The following is a 16,690-nucleotide window of genomic DNA, read 5'->3' as shown; positions in this document are numbered from 1 at the left end:
AAATGTTCATGTCATTCTGGCCAATACTCCACTTCTGTTTAAACATTTCAGTCTGGAATATGGAATATCTTTCAATAATCTTTATGACTAAAAGGCTAAAAGTAGGTAATCTCATGTGTAAGAAATGACTGTTCTACATTGAAGTAGCCTAATTTTTTTTTAATAATTAACTCGTTGGTTTTGGTTGGTTTGGTTTTATTTAGCTTCAAGAGTGCATTTTTGTTCTTGTGTGACCCTCAACAGGCTTTGAGAATCCCCAGCCACTTACTGATACTTATGCTTAAATTAACCCACATATTCTCGTTTATTTCAAGAAAAACATTTTGGCTAGTGGAAATTCTAATTGGGTGGTAACTTTGAAATATAGCAGCCATATTGGCAGGTGGTATTTTTTATTTATTTCAAGCCCTGCAGGGAGAGCAGGTGGTGACATACAGTAGGAGTGAGTGAGAAAAGGATCAAATAAGACTGAATAATAACATCACAACTGTTAATTTAAAATGAGTTATTCCTCTAAACCTGCCTTCAAATGCCCCCAATTTTTCTTCGGGCCCCTGCCCTCGGCCCTCAGCAAAATGTGGCCCTTGGTGAAAAGTAATTTGGGGACCCCTGTCTTAGACGTTCAGACCCAATTTTCAACTAGAAATCAACGTTTAAATCCCGGTTTGTGCTCACTGGGCACCTTCGCGCTTTTTATTTTGTATTTTGGTCTAATTGAGAGCCCTTTGTTTCTTTCCCCCGACATGCCACCACCGACCCCCAACCTTCGGTTCTGAAAAATGAGGTGGCAGAGTGTGGGAGAGAGAAAGCATTAATGTCTCGAGTCCTGTTCCCTCCGGACCGGCAGGAGGGGCTCTGCTGTCTCTTATGAAGCGGAAGTCAGCATTCAGAATGTTTGGTTACAGCGCTGCTTACAACCTGCGTCACAACTTGAGCAGCAGCAGTTCGCAGCAACAGCACTTCCACTTTAGCGATTTTGCCTTCAAAATAAAAGCATACGAATTGGCCATTGATAATATAATTGGCTCATGAGAATATCTTAATTCACTGTTACTTCAAAATGTTTGCACAAGACAGGCAGCACAAAAACAACAGAAAAACAAGGACCAGGTAAACGTTTAATGCTATTGTTTGTTTTTATGAATGGTTAATAGGACGAATCAGCATGACGTCACTTGACACCCAGAAATGGGAAACCCCGCGGCAGTTAATAGTATGAGTTGTGCCAAACAAACGTTAATATCTCAAAAACTACATCATATCGCTTATATTTTGACATCTGAGTGAGATCAGAAGTAGCTCAAGAGTTTCATGTAGCTATAATATATGCATGTCGTGTTAAAGTTGTGTGAACTGTCTGTCGCAGAGTTAACCGGCTAGAGTCAGACCCTCACACCTTGCACCACTTGGGCTACATAGGGTTCCATTGCCGTTGCCACCCAGTGACGCGGTTTGTTTAGCCTACCAAAATGCTGCTCGGCTGATCCCTCGTATAGGTTGAGGCCACGTCTCGTCATAGACAGTCCGCATGTCTGGGAACGCCCACAAAATGTTAAACGGCTGGCGCGCGAGTGGGGTAAAACCGCCAATATATCTCATGGGCTGACTCACCAAAAGACGGTGCTGTGGCTCTAAACTACATGTTTGGGGGTTCTAGAGCAGAACACAAGAAGACTGCTCAGATGTGCGTTTACTGTGGTGGTTAAATCCCCGATCGTGTCTGCCTGGGCTGGGCTATCAGCTAAATTCTAACTTTGCTGAATGGATAGAATGGGGAATTTACCCCACCCTGACCCCGCCCCCAGGCTAACCCAGCGTCTATTGTGGGCGTTCCTAGAGCCTGTATGGGCGTTCCCAGACATGCGGACTGTCTCTATAGGACACACTCAATAAAATTGCTCACAATGTGAGTTCTAAACAATAAACATTGACTGTATAAATAAATAAATAAATAAATAAATAAATAAATAAATAAATAAAATTAGAAAATATTATGTTAAAATTAGTGAAACTTGAATAGGCCTATTTGTAAAAGATTTGTGTGTGGATGTGATAGGCGTAGAGACACTCGCGCGTCATGGGCAGCACCGGGACTCGGAATCGGGGGAAACTTCCCATTCAACAATGAGAGCTACCCCCCACGCTACCGTTCGTTGCGCAGCAACAGACCGGAAGTAACTCCAGTGTCCCTACGTATATCCTCAATATCAACATGATTATTATTTTGTCTGTATGGCCTAGTGGTGGCTGACCAATAGACATCACTATCAATACATAGTGTGCCACCATCCTTGTACCACAGGGGGGTAATAGGCTACACATGGACTCAAGTAGGCTAAATAACTGCCCTCAGCCTAAAACATCAGAAAATAGTTTCAAAACAGCTTAAAAACACGCTAGTTATTTAAGTAGTTTTATTAATTTATGATAATCCATACAACAGTTTTGTACATTCGTCACATTTACAGCAGTAGGCTAGTTCAACACTACAACCTTTATTTTGAAAAATCCACACCGGAAGCTAAATGCTAGCTTGAAGCCCACGACCAAACGGCAACTTTCTCCAGCAGTATGTCATCAAATGACTCCGTTTAGGGAAATTATTTGTCAAATATCACACAGTAAAACAAGTCACGTGCTTTTCCACAGCCCTTTGGTCCTAAGAGCAGCTGTCAGTCAGCGAGTTGTCTGCCGGAAGCAGCTGGTGTAACGCGGAGTTCTGCTGCCCAAACACGAGTGATCTGCTGCGAGGTGACACACACACACACACACACACACACACACACACACACACACACACACACACACACACACACACACACACACACACACACACACACACACACACACACACACACACACACACACACACACACACACAATCAGATTGTAGCGTGTGTGTGTGTGTGTGTGTGTGTGTGTGTGTGTGTGTGTGTGAGAGAGAGAGAGAGGGAGGGAGGTAGAGTTCGACTCTTTATGTTTCTTCAATGAACAGTTATTTTAAAATGAGACAATGACAGAGTGACAGAGAGAAAGTGTGTGTGTGTGTGTGTGTGTGTGTGTGTGTGTGTGTGTGTGTGTGTGTGTGTGTGTGTGTGTGTGTGTGTGTGTGTGTGTGTGTGCAGGGCCGTATACAGGGTTCTGTAAATACCGAGGTCATTTTAGGGGGATGAACATTTTTTTACAGTAAAATGCTTCAATCTGGTGCACTTTGAGAGCAAAATTAAGAGGCTAGATCTATAAATAACGACACACATCACATTAGATTCACATTAGATTAATATATCATCTTTACTACTGTGGCTCTGCTTGTCTGGTCTCTCTTTTCCATGTGTGTCTCCTCCTGTACTCTTTCTCTCAGCGTCCTTCTCTGTCTCTCTGCTTTCCATAACCTGCTCCCTCTTTCTCATGTCTCTCTGCCTTCAAATTCTGTCTACAACCTGATGTCACGGTGACGGTGTACTCCCCCCTTTCTCACTCATGTGAAAAAAGTTTTTTTCATGTGAGCATTATCGTGCATTCCTTTATAACTGGGGACTGGTAATCTTACGACTTCAAAGGTCATGAGCTGGGCGGTGAGTCGGTGACGTCATCAGAGCTGGTATTTCCCATTCCAAACTCGTAGGAGTCTCAGCAGCCCCAACCTCAAAAATCCAAGATGGCTGCGCTGCGCAACAACAGTAGTAGTAATATTGTTTAGCACTTCTGTTTTGTTTGTGTCTCATTAAATCAGCTGTACACACAGCACTGCCTAACTTTTATCTGTGTGGACATGAGGCTGCAGTGTTTGTATGTGCAAAATGCCACGAAATGCCATGTTGTCAATTGTTATTGCTAACAATGGCTAGCCTGGCTAGCCTGGCTAGCGACTGGATCTGACCAATGAACAGTGAACTTCCTAGCTCAAGTTTTCTGCTAATGGAACGCTAACAAAACGGATGTGATGTCTAGCCTCCACATCCCAGTTATTTTGCGATAAAGGAACGCACGACAACTCTAGTTCACGCCAGAGCCACAGGAGAGTTGCAACATCTCCATTCACTCCAATGGACCCGTTTTTAGCGCGAGCCCTTTAACAGCACAAGGCCTCATGGGTAATCGCCTACTCTGGCTAATGTTAGCGGCTAGTTAGTTATGTTACATGGCAGTAAAACGCCACTGAATGACCAAATTGATATAACTTTTACCCATTTCGAGTAACACTGTTTCCATACGGACCACCAGCGTTAGTTTGTTGTTCATAACGTGGCTATATTTATAACGTTCTCTATCTCTGATACACTGAAAATACTGCCTGTCATACAAAAAAAGAAAGAGGGGTTGGGAGGAGGGCCATAGCGTCTCTGTCGATGATTTGATTTGACAGTTTTGGGCGTTGGCATTGGGCAATCCTGGTGTTCCGCCCCCAAATCGAGTGTGTTCTGGCTCAAAGCGAGTGGGTTCGGGGACAACCAGGCTCTCTGAGGCATGCGCCAGTTACGTTAACTTTAGAAGCAGTGCGGTAAATACAATATTCCTGGAATGCGAGTTTAACGAACCAGTTACATGTCCTCTGCATTATACATCAAATTAAGACATTACTGTTTGTTTTATTTAGTATGGTACATACTTATTGGACAAATTATTAATTAGTTTATGGGCTAGGAATTCTGCCAGGGTACAAAGGACTATACTTGAATTTTCAAATCAAGTAGAATACAGTTTTGCCAGAAATCTGGGGGGTTTAGTCCCTCTTTAAACTTCAGCATTAGCCTCCTTGCTTGATTGACAAACAGACAAGGTGGGGATCCCCCCCCCCTTATGTTCTTCAGATAGGGGTGATTTATAGATTTTGGGGGGGATTTGTTCAGCCGATACTTCTTTAACCGACACATATCTGCTTCTCCTGTCCGAAAAGCGATAATAATTTCACATTTTTGTATTTAAAAAAAGAAGTTCTTAACCTGTAGTTTATGCACACCTTTCGTCATTGTGTTTTATCTGGAGACTAAGCAACCATATGCTTTCGGTTCTATCAAAGCCTTTATTTTTTTTGTATTTAGTGATACACTCTACTAAAACACTCATATCATATTATATCAGAAGTGTTCTTTGTTTTGTGTTCATAATAGTGATGTCAGTTAGATTTGGTTAGGTCAGAACTATGGAATATTAAATCATCCATCTTTGCTCACTACATCTGCCTTTCTGTCATGTTACTGGCAAAACTGTTCGAATTTTGCATTGGGGAGAGTTGTATTGTTGTGAATGGGCAGGTATGGGAAGTATGTCCCACTATAAACCATTATCTGTGTCGTTTCACTTTATTGAAAATGTTTCCACCAGATTAAAGAAAAAGGCATTATGTGATTTTTACTGTTTTTATGTATTACATAAAATATTACACGTTTTCTTTAATCAGGTGGAAGCTTTTTTCAATCAAAGGTGAAACGACACAGATAATGGTTTATAGAGGGACTTACCCTGCCTGCAATTTAACGTTAGCTCCGGTTAACTGCCCGCCGTAATGTTAGCCGGCTGTTTTTGGAACCACCGACCGACACAAAACCTGGACGTTTCAACATGAGGGTTTTTTATATGGATTACGCCAGCTCTGGGAGTATGAAGTGCTTTGAATCCAGGGATATTTGGTCACAACAAGCAGTTTGTTGCTTGCTGAGCGGGGAGGCTACACCGCTGCCTGAGGTAATGTTCAGCTAACAGTCCGCCCTCTATTGTGTTCGACCAGCAGGGGCGGACTGGGAAAATAATTCAGGCCGGGCATTAGATACCAAGCAGGCCAGGCCGATACGGGCCGACGCACGTGCCGGCGTCCGAAGGGCGGCGGCGAAAAATTTGGGCCGTTTGAAGCCCAATTTGGGCCGTTTGAAGCCCAATTTGGGCCATTTGAAGCCAGATTTGGGCCGTTTGAAGCCCAATTTGGCTCGTTTGAAGCATGATTTGGGCCGTTTGAAGCCCAATTTGGGCCGTTTGAAGCCAGATTTGGGCTGGTTGAAGCCCAATTTGGGCCGTTTGAAGCCCAATTTGGGTCGTTTGAAGCATGATTTGGGCCGTTTGAAGCCAGATTTGGGCCTTTTGAAGCCCAATTTGGGCCGAGTCCAATTTTACAATGAGATGCACCCACTTTAACCCTGAATAAAGTAATAAAACCACTAGTAAACTAGTAGGCGGCGCCTGGCCTGCTGTTCAGTGAGTGGCCTGACTGCGGGCACCAAAAAAAAAAAAAAATATATATTTTTTTTTTGCAGGCCAGGCCAGGCCACCGGGCATTTGCCCGACGTGCCCGATTATGCAGTCCGCGCCTGCCGACCAGTCATCCGTATTCAGCAACATTCGTTCCGCACCGTTGGCTTAACATTATAGACATTGGCGCACAAATAATTGCGGGACTTCTCCCGCATTATAAATTACAAATCTGCGAGAATTGCCAAAAATATGCTCGATTCCCGCAATCCCACGGCGAATTTTAAGCCCTGTATAAAGAAGGAAAAGAGACATCACTCACATCACAGCATTCAAATTTTGCAATCTGTGGAAACAATGAAGCATTTTTCAATCAAAGGTGAAACAACACAGATACTGTATCATGGTTTGTGGGACTTTCCATGCCTGCCCCATTCACTTCAATAGAACTCTCCCCAAAGTCTAGCCCCAATGCAAAATTTGAATGCTGTGATGAGAGTGATGCGCCGGCAGGCTCGCCAACCGCTGCGCACCCCTCAGCGCATTCAGCGAGGGGTGTGCCACGGAAGTATATGAAGGCCTGACGTGAACAGCACAAGTACTATAATATAATGTAGATGGGAGATAACAGTGGCCCAACGGTTAGAGCAGCGAGCTTGTGACCGGAAGGTCGTCAGTTCAATCCCCGGGACCGTCAGGATAAATCTGGCTGGGGAAAGTGAAAAGGCAGCACTTGCCCTTCCCTCATTACCACCACTGAGGTGCCCTTGAGCAAGGCCCTTAACCCCAACTGCTCCAGTGGAGCTGCTCAGTGGCCAGCAGATCAGACTTCCAGGTATGAATGTGTGTGGTGCAGTGGTAAGCGCTATCGCCTCACAGCTCGAAGGTCCTGGGTTCGATTCCCACCTGGGACGCTGTGGGTGCTGGAGTTGTGACCCCCCCATATCTTCAGTGCCTACTGCCCAGGTGGGCTATCTCGTCGAAAGGGCCTTTCTGTGTGGAGTTTGCATGTTCTCCCCGTACCCCCCAGGGGGTTCCTCCGTACATAACCCCCCACTAAAAACATGCAGAAGATCGTCATCCGACCAGTGACGACAACATCTGAAGTTGGTCCAATGATGGTCCAATGAAGGTCCCCGGGCGCTGGAAAGAAATAGCGACCACTGCTCCTGGCCTGCCCCCTGGAGGAAAGGACAAGCCTGGATGGGTCAAATGCAGAGGACATATGTCACCGGCCACCGTCAGCATGAGTGTGTGTAGTGGCCACATGCATGTGTTGTAGTGTGTTCGTGTGACAATAAAGACGGGCTGCCGTCTGAAATCGGGGTTTTTTAAATTGTTTTTAATCGTTTTAATCGTTTTTAATCGTTTTTTTTTTTATCATTTTAAAATCATGTGGGAATGGGTGTGAAACGGCTAGTGAAACAGGGCACTCCTGAAAAAGAGAGCATTGCTCTCAGTGAGACTCCCCCTGTATAAATAAAGGTAAAAAAACAAAAAAAAACAAAAAAAACAGAGAGAGTGAAAGCTATTACCAAGTATATGCACTACATTCTCTCATTGGGCTAACTTCTAGTCATTGAAATCCTAGTGAAATCAGACAATTTATTCATTTTGCTGGGGCTGCGACCCCTTGTCAAGCTGACGTTCGAGTGTATAGGTCTAGCTGTCGTTGGCAAGGCTCCAAGTCAAGGCTGACGCACAAGCATGTTTTCCGCTTGAGAGAGACAGAGAGAGACTATAACATTGCAGAGTGAGTGAGTGAGCACGGTGCATGGCACAGCTAGAAGGTCCTGGGGTAGATTTCTGCCTGGGACGCTGTGGCGCTGAGGGTGTGTCTTCAGTGCTTATTGCCCAGGTGGGCTATCTTGTCAAAAGGGCCTTTCTGTGTGGGGTTTGCATGTTCTCCCCGTGCTCCCTTGGGGTTCCTCCATACAACATTGGTATGGAGCTCACTAAAAACATGCAGAAGATCGTCATTTGACCAGTGACGACAACGTCTGAATGGTCCCTGGGCATTGTACACAAGAAAGCTACCCACTGCTCCTCGCTGCCCCCTGGAGCAAGGACATGCCTGGATGGGATAAATGCAGAGACTTAAGGTTTTTGCAAGTCGTCCGAAATAGAAACAGGCTTATAACAAAAGCAAAAAATATGAGTCTAGACATACGAGGCACGCTCATAACAGGTCATTTTAATGTAGCGAATAGTCTAAATACATTTTTCAATACTATCCACCTCATTTTTGAATGCCCCACTGTAAAAAAGAATCGTGGGTACAAGGTCCGGTTTAGCGTGACTCATTGTTGCCGCGACCCGAATTATAAACCGGAAGCTGGAGTCCGTTATAAAAGTTATAAATATGGTCACGTTATAAACAACTAACCAACGCTGGAGGTCCGTATGGAAACTCGAAATGTGTGTTACTCGAAATGGTTAAAAGTTAAATCAATTTGGTGGCGTTTTACTGCGATGTAACATAGCTAGCTAGCCGCTAACATTAGCCACAGTTAGTAGCCGACTACCCACAATGCATTACGTTATCCCAGCACCCGAACGCAGAGCAGAATGGCTCTGCTGTAAAAGGGTAAAATCCTCTAGACGTGTTTTTTGTCGGGGGCTGGGGATTATCTAAATTGGTTACACCGGAAATAGAACCCATAGTTAACGTAAGGCAAAATGGCCGCCAAAAATAAGGTGGATAGCAAATACATTAGTTAATAATTTGCCCAGACCGACAGACACTTATGGTGAAAGTCATGTGGAGAGGTGTTATCAACAAAAAGATGTCCAGGCAGTGTGTCTGAGGAAACTGTTTAAAAAAGCTCAAGGCCCTCAACCCTGCTAAGGCAACAGGACAGGACAAAATCCCCGCCATCCTGCAGGATGCAGCTGAGGCCATAGCTCCCTGCTTAACTTTTATTGTAAATATGTCCATCAGTCAAGGACATTTTCCAAATGATCTTAAGTTAGCTAGAGTTATTCCTCTCTATAAAAAAGGAAATAAATTGGATCCGGGAAATTATCGTCCTGGCTCGATCCTAAGCACGGTGTCAAAGGTGATGGAAAGGATCATATTTGAACAAATCAATGAATACATGTCAACTAACAACCTTCTGTACGAGTTTCAGTCTGGATTTAGGACATCTCACGCCACAGACACCTGTTTACTCTACCTGACAGATCTAATTAGAACAGAAGTTGATAATGGTAAATTGTGTGGCATGGTCCTACTAGATTTACAGAAAGCATTTGACACTGTGAACCACAACATACTTTTATTTAAATTGAAGGCCTTGGGATTTGGCAGTGCGATGGGTGAGGTTATACTTAGGGGGCCGTAAGCAAGTGGTCGAAGTGAATGGCACTATGTCCACTTCACGCCAGCCAACATGTGGGGTCCCTCAAGGGAGTATTCTGGGTCCCCTTTTATTTTTATTATATGTTAATGACATGAAGTCAGCTTGTGACTGCAATTTGTTTCTTTTTGCTGATGATGCTGCTCTCCTTGTCTCTCATCAAGACAAGGGAGGGTTTGAGAGAACCCTCAGCCAGGAGCTCCTAAAGATCAGCTCCTGGTGAGTGGACAACAGACTATCCCTTCATTTAGGGAAAACCGAAGCGGTCGTCTTTGGCTCCAATGTCAGACTGAGGAGGTCCCCTGGGTTCAGTGTAATGGTGGGTGATGTGGAGGTCTCAGCCAAGGAGGAGGTCACCTACTTGGACTGTGTTCTAGACAGCAAGTTAAGGAGAGAGCAAAGTGTTTTCCAAGGTAAATCAGACTAGAATTTCGACATTTATAAATAAGGCAGCGTTGAAAATTCTAGCAGGAGCCCTGGTACAATGTCATTTCGATTATGCCTGCTCCTCCTGGTACACCAGCACCACCATGACACTGAAAAAAAGACTGCAGACAGCACAAAACAAATTAGTCAGGCTCATTCTACAACTGCATCCCAGGACTCACCTTCAAATCGGCCTGTGACTGCAACCTGTTCCTCTTCGCGGACGACTCCGCCCTCCTGTTCTCTCACAAGGACAGGGGGAGATCGAAAGGAAATTGAGCAGTGAGCTTCACAGTGTTGGTGTGGCTCTCGGACAACAAATTATCACTTCATCTTGGGAAAACGGAGTCCATTTTATTTGGGTCAAATTTTAATTTAAAAAAGTCCCCCGGGTTTAAAATTATGGTTGGTGACGTAGCTGTTTCCACGAAGGAGGAGATTACTTACCTTGGCTGCATTTTAGATAACAAACTCTCTGGAGAGAGCATAGCCTTAAAAGTAATTTCCAAAGTAAATCAAAAATCCAAATTCTTAGCCAGAATTTCATCCATCATAGATAATAGCGCCCTTGTAACCTTGGCAAATGCTCTGATTCAATGTCATTTTGACTATGCTTGCTCCTCCTGGTTCACGGCAATCACCATGAAACTCAAAAACAGGCTACAGACGTCTCAAAATAAACTAATACGGGTTATCCTGAAACTGCATCCCAGAATCCATCTCCTCCCCTCTCACTTCCTTAGCCTTAGGTGGCTCAGAGTGGAAGAGAGGGTTTCTCAGATCAAACTGTGCATGGTTTTCAGGATTTTTAAACGGGAGGCTCCTCGCTATCTCACCGACTACTTCTGTAAAATCAGTGATGTACATGGCTACTCCACAAGAGGAAGCACTTCCAACATTGTTCGCCCCAAATTTAAATCTTTAATGGGTAAATGTACCTTTTCTTATTCAGCAGCTATTTTATGGAACAAACTCCCTGAGAGTATAGATTGAACCCCTGCCCACTTCCTGTTGCAGTGTTTGCTATGGACATAAAAGAAAAAAAAACATTCAAGTGCTGGACTGACCATTCCGTGAAAACCGTCTAGCTGAGCGGCGAAAACAAAAGTAACGATGTCGAGTGAATATTTCTGCAGTTTGCCGAATGCTGAGAAAAAGGAAGTGCTGTGGGGTTGCGCTTTGGTGAAAACCGTCTATAAAGACCCTTAATTCCAGGTTTTCTTTTTAGCTCGCCTTGAAAAAATGGCTGGTTGGTTCCCAAATGGGTTCCTAACCTTTTATTTTCCTCTGTCTCCTGTATGCTTGCAGCATTTGAACCCATGGTAGGTCTTTGGTTTATTATATGAGCTGGTCTCTCTTTTTATTTATTGATTGGTGCATTTTTGTTGTTGTTTAATAACCATTCGAGTGTATGGCTCCAAGGTCAATCATTCTTGAATCAAAGGAATGATTGATGTTGAGAAGTGTTGTTTAATGTATTTGTTGTTTATGTTGCCCGCGCACACACGCGCTCACACATGCACACATACACTCACTCCACTTGTCCCATACAAAAGACCACAATGGAAACAAGCCCTCGGGCTTTATTGTGTTTTACTCCTTTTCATCAATATTGTTTTGTTGTATTGTCTTGCACAATTCTGCATTTATTTAATCAATAAAGATATCAATCAAAAAAATTCTACAGTCTCATTTTGACAGCCTCAATTGGCTCAGAGAGTAGAGGAGAGAGTAAACCAGATCAAACTTTGCATGGTCCACAGGATAGTCAGTAATGTAGTGCCAAGGTACCTCTCAAATAATTTTATAAAAGCCAGGGACGTGCACGGTCACGTCACGGGGGGGAGCTCCACCGAATGTTATCCCAGTCAGGTGTAAACGGTGTATAGGGCAGAGCTCATTCCTTTACACAGCAGCTGTGCTATGGAACAGCTTGCCCATAAACATTAAGACTAGTGTCTCTTTTTCTTTTTTCAAATCTTCTGTAAAGAGCTGGTATAGGAGCAGTAGATCCTGGGTTTAATTGTTTTTTTACTGACTATTTTATTGCCTGTTGTACTGTTTTATCATTGTGTACTATATTTCTCCCCTATGTTTCTCCTTCCCCTAGTGTGGTGGGCACACCCACGCATCCCCCATAGTCTCTGACACATGCACTTTAAACATGCACTCATTCTTACACACTCACACGCACCCATACATTCATTCATCAGCTCATATTCCACACTGACACCTTTAAGGACCGCAATGGAAATAAGCTTCTAGCTTTATTGCGTTTATATCCTTTTGATAATGGTGTGTCTATGTATGTATTGTGTATATGTTTTCATTATCAATAAAGATGCAATCAATCAATCAATCAATCAAGTCAAAAGCCTAATTCTGCATTCGGTATGGTACCATAGTGGTATTGGGTTTCGGTACCCAACTGATACTCAACTGGTGGTCCGCAGCCCCTGGTGGTCCGTGAAGGCATTGCAGGTGGTCCCTCACCATGCATTCAACAATGTAGTTTCCATGTAATCTCAACCCCTTTCAGGTGGCTTCTTAGTCAGAATGGTGGTCCCAGGTTCACAGTTAGTTGAAAACCCCTGATATATAAAAAATATTCTCAGATTATGGTCAGAGAGACAAAATCTTGTGGCTCTAATGTAGACTAAGTTAGGGGTCCTTGATATGATATGACAAATGTTAAGAATCACCTTCCCTCTTCCCCTCTCTCCATATTCAGATGCCTGTGCCTGGGTTTGCCCACATGGATAATATCGAGCGCTACCTCCGGACAAAAACCTTTCCTCAAGATTCAACCAAGATCAGCAGGAATGTCATCACAAAAGCCAGCAAACACTTCACCTATAAAGGTAGAGTTTACCTGTGTGTCAGGTGACTGTCACTCACTAGTTGGGTTTCCATCCAAAGGTATCGCAAATTTTAACAGAATTTTCAGATTTCCATCCACTACGTTCTGCATAATATTGGGAGTTAAACGGGAGGATGGAAACCCACCTACTGTCCCTCAGTCCATGGAGCTGCTAACTCACAGCTCAGTTTATGGCAGGCAGCAACATAAGTCAGGTTTCCATCCACCTGTTTTTATGCAAAATTTCAATTTGCGCATAAAAGATCTGCGTGGAAACGCTGCAAAATTCACAAAAACCTCCAAATATCGCAAAAAAGTTTTCATGCTTGAGGGAGGTGGAAAAGTTGGGTGTATCAATAAAAGGAAAATGCGATAGGTGCAGTGGAAACAGATTAAGCAATATTGTTGGTGTAAATAACGAGACGGGAGACTGTAGCGTGTGTCTAGTAACGATCTGTATTACAACTGGGCGCCTGGACATAACATACACACACTTCCTGGTTGCTGCTGGGACGTACCATTACAACACGACTTCAGAGGGGGGTTTAACCCTGAATCCCCTATAACATCTCCCCTTTTCTAGATAACATTTACATTATGACTGAATGCAACCCTTATTACAAATTCAGGCCTGTCCCTTTTTATGCCTCCGCCGGCGATAGCCAGGCCGGAGGCATTATGGATCCGGGTTGTCCGTCCGTACGTACGGCTGTCCGTACGTCCGTACGATGTTTGTTAACGCGATATCTGAGGAACGCCTGGACGGAATTTCATCAGATTCGCCTTAAACATTCACTTAGGCTCAAGGATGATCTGATTAGATTTTGGTGGTCAAAGGTCAAAGGTCAAGGTCACTGTGACCTCTCGAACGCCATTTTCAAGCTTGTTAACGCGATATCTGAGGAACGCTTGGACGGAATTTCATCAGATTCGCCTTAAACATTCACTTAGGCTCAAGGATGATCTGATTAGATTTTGGTGGTCAAAGGTCAAAGGTCAAGGTCACTGTGACCTCTCGAACGCCATTTTCAAGCTTGTTAACGCGATATCTGAGGAACGCTTGGACGGAATTTCATCAGATTCGCCTTAAACATTCACTTAGGCTCAAGGATGATCTGATTAGATTTTGGTGGTCAAAGGTCAAAGGTCAAGGTCACTGTGACCTCTCGAACGCCATTTTCAAGCTTGTTAACGCGATATCTCAGGAATGCCTTGACGGAATTTAATCAAACTTGTCTCAAACATCGACTTGGACTCAAGGATGAACTGATTAGATTTTGGTGGTCAAAGGTCAAGGTCACTGTGACCTCTTGAACGCCATTTTCAAGCTTGTTAACGCGATATCTCAGGAATGCCTTGACGGAATTTAATCAAACTTGTCTCAAACATCGACTTGGACTCAAGGATGAACTGATTACATTTTGGTGGTCAAAAGTCAAAGGTCAAGGTCACTGTGACCTCTCAAACGCCATTTCCAGCTTGTTAACGCGATATCTCACGAATGCCTTGACGGAATTTCATTAAATTTGCCTCAAACATCGCCTTAGACTCAAGGATGATCTGATTAGATTTTGTTGGTCAAAGGTCAAAGGTCAAGGTGAGCTCTCGAGCGCCATTTTCAAGCTTGTTAACGCGATATCTCAGGAATGCCTTGACGGAATTTAATCAAACTTGTCTCAAACATCGACTTGGACTCAAGGATGAACTGATTACATTTTGGTGGTCAAAGTTCAAGGTCACTGTGACCTCTCACACACCCAATTTCCAAGCTCTGTAACGCAACATCACCGGAGCGCCTTGACGGAATCTCTTCCAATTTGCCTCAAATGGCGATTTGGACTCCAGAATGAACTCATGGCGGAGGCATAAGTCCGCGTTGCGGTCGTTCTAGTTCATTTTGTGTGTGTGTGTGTGTGTGTGTGTGTGTGTGTCAACATTACATTACATATATTACATTACGTCATTTGGCAGACGCTTTTATCCAAAGCGACTTACAATAACACATTTTTGTCAGCAATAGAGAAATCAACTATGCAACACAATCTATGACAGCTACAACTTCCGAAGGAATAGTGGTAAAGTTTTTTTTTCTTTTCTTTTCTTTAGAGAGAGAGAGAAAGATGTTAGTTCAAGAAGGGCCCAGATGGAGCCTGAAAAGGTGTGTCTTTTGCGTCTTTTGTGTTGTTTGTGTCTTTCCCCGAAAGATCGACAGTGATCCTGCCGTCCTGACCGAAGGTGGGAGCTCGTTCCACCATTGAGGTGCCAGGGACAAGAAGAGTCGCGAACGGGATGAGCGACTTTTGAACCCCTGTAGTGGAGGAGGGGCGAGGCATCCTACACTGGTGGAGGAGCAGAGGGAGCGGTTAGAGGTTTGGAGCCTGACCATAGATTGTAGGTACAGAGGGGCTGTCTGGTGTACTGCCCTGTAGGCCAGAACCAGTGTCTTGCATTTGATGCGTGCCGAGATGGGAAGCCAGTGAAGGTCCCGGAAGAGGGGAGTGACATGGGATAATTTGGGTTGGTTGAATACCAGACGGGCTGCAGCGTTCTGAATGAGCTGAAGCGGTCGGATGTCAGAGGCAGGAAGGCCGGCCAGAAGCACGTTGCAGTAGTCCAGGCGGGAGATGATAAGTGACTGGAGAGGAGTTGTGTCGCTTCCCTGGTGAGAAACGGATGGATTTTGCGGAGGTTGTACAAGGAGAACCTACAGGAGCGTGCTGTCGCAGCAATGTGGGCCGAGCAAGACAGCTGGTTGTCAAGGATCACCCCAAGGTTCTTAGCTGTTTGGGAGGGAAGCACAGTGTATTGCCAATGGAGATGGAGAGGTCTGTGAGAGGGCAGTCTTTCCCTGGGAGGAAGAGTAGCTCTGTCTTACCAAGATTGAGCTTGAGGTGGTGGGCAGACATCCAGTCACCGATGTCTTTGAGGCATGCGTGCCTCGATTTGGGTGTCTGAGGGGGGGAAGGAAAGGTAAAGCTGAGTGTCATCGGCATAGCAGTGATAAGAAAAGTCATGAGATGAGATCACATGGCCAAGAGATCTGATATAGAGAAGGAAAAGCAAGGGGCCCAGGACTGAGCCCTGGGGGACACCGGTGGTAAGAGGGCAGGATCTGGTGAGAGATCCTCTCCATAAGACCTGGTATGAACGGTTAGAGAGATAGGAAGCAAACCAGAAGTGTGCAGATCCTGAGATGCCTAGGTCAGACAGGATGGAGAGAAGGATTTGGTGGTTGACTGTGTCAAAAGCAGCGGACAGGTCAAGGAGGACAAGGACAGAGGAGAGGGATGAGGCCTTAGCAGTGTGAAGGGCGTCTGTGGCTGCAAGCAGAGCTGTCTCAGTAGAGTGAGAAGCCTTGAAACCGGACTGCAGAGGGTCCAGGAGGTCATTCTGGGAGAGATAGCGAGAAAGTTGATCGGAAGCTGCTCGTTCGAGGGTTTTGGAAAGGAATGGGAGAAGAGAGACAGGTCTGTAGTTCTGAATAGCAGTAGGGTCAAGGGAGGGTTTCTTAAGCAGAGGCTTGGAGGAAAGAGGAAGGGATAGGATTGAGGGGACAGCAGGTGGCTCGGTTAGAGCTGATGAGTTTAAAGCAGGACTAAACGCCCCAGATTTCTGGCAGAACGGCATGATGCTTGATTTGAAAAAACCTATGGGAAAAACCAAGAAATGACGGCTCCTCTTCTCTCACTATACTCTTTGGCTGTGCTCAGCTCAGGATTTTTTTCCGGAAATCGACGCCATGACAGTTTTCCCACCGCCTCGAAAATAAATTATATGAGAGCTACAATATCTTTATAAATACCAACAACTAGCCAACGCTGGTGGCCTGTATGGAAACAGCGTTGCTCAAAATGGTTGAAAG

The 16,690-nt window shown here is 44.6% G+C and overlaps 1 protein-coding gene across 1 annotated transcript in view; it reads left to right on the top strand.

Moving 5' to 3' along the window:
- Positions 1–2,644: 2,644 nt before the first annotated feature.
- Positions 2,645–16,690, top strand: part of LOC310773123 (uncharacterized protein) — a 63,316-nt gene continuing 49,270 nt past the window's right edge. Inside the window, exons 1-2 of the mRNA XM_083633039.1 lie at positions 2,645–2,751; positions 12,700–12,829. Coding sequence (XP_083489165.1) covers positions 12,700–12,829 — 130 coding nt within the window. The 5' untranslated portion in view covers positions 2,645–2,751. The remainder of the gene's footprint in view (positions 2,752–12,699; positions 12,830–16,690) is intronic.

The sequence above is a fragment of the Poromitra crassiceps genome (assembly GCF_964638095.1).
Source record: "Poromitra crassiceps genome assembly, chromosome: 3".
Lineage (NCBI taxonomy): Eukaryota > Metazoa > Chordata > Actinopteri > Beryciformes > Melamphaidae > Poromitra > Poromitra crassiceps.
This window is presented reverse-complemented; position numbering and strand designations above follow the sequence as displayed.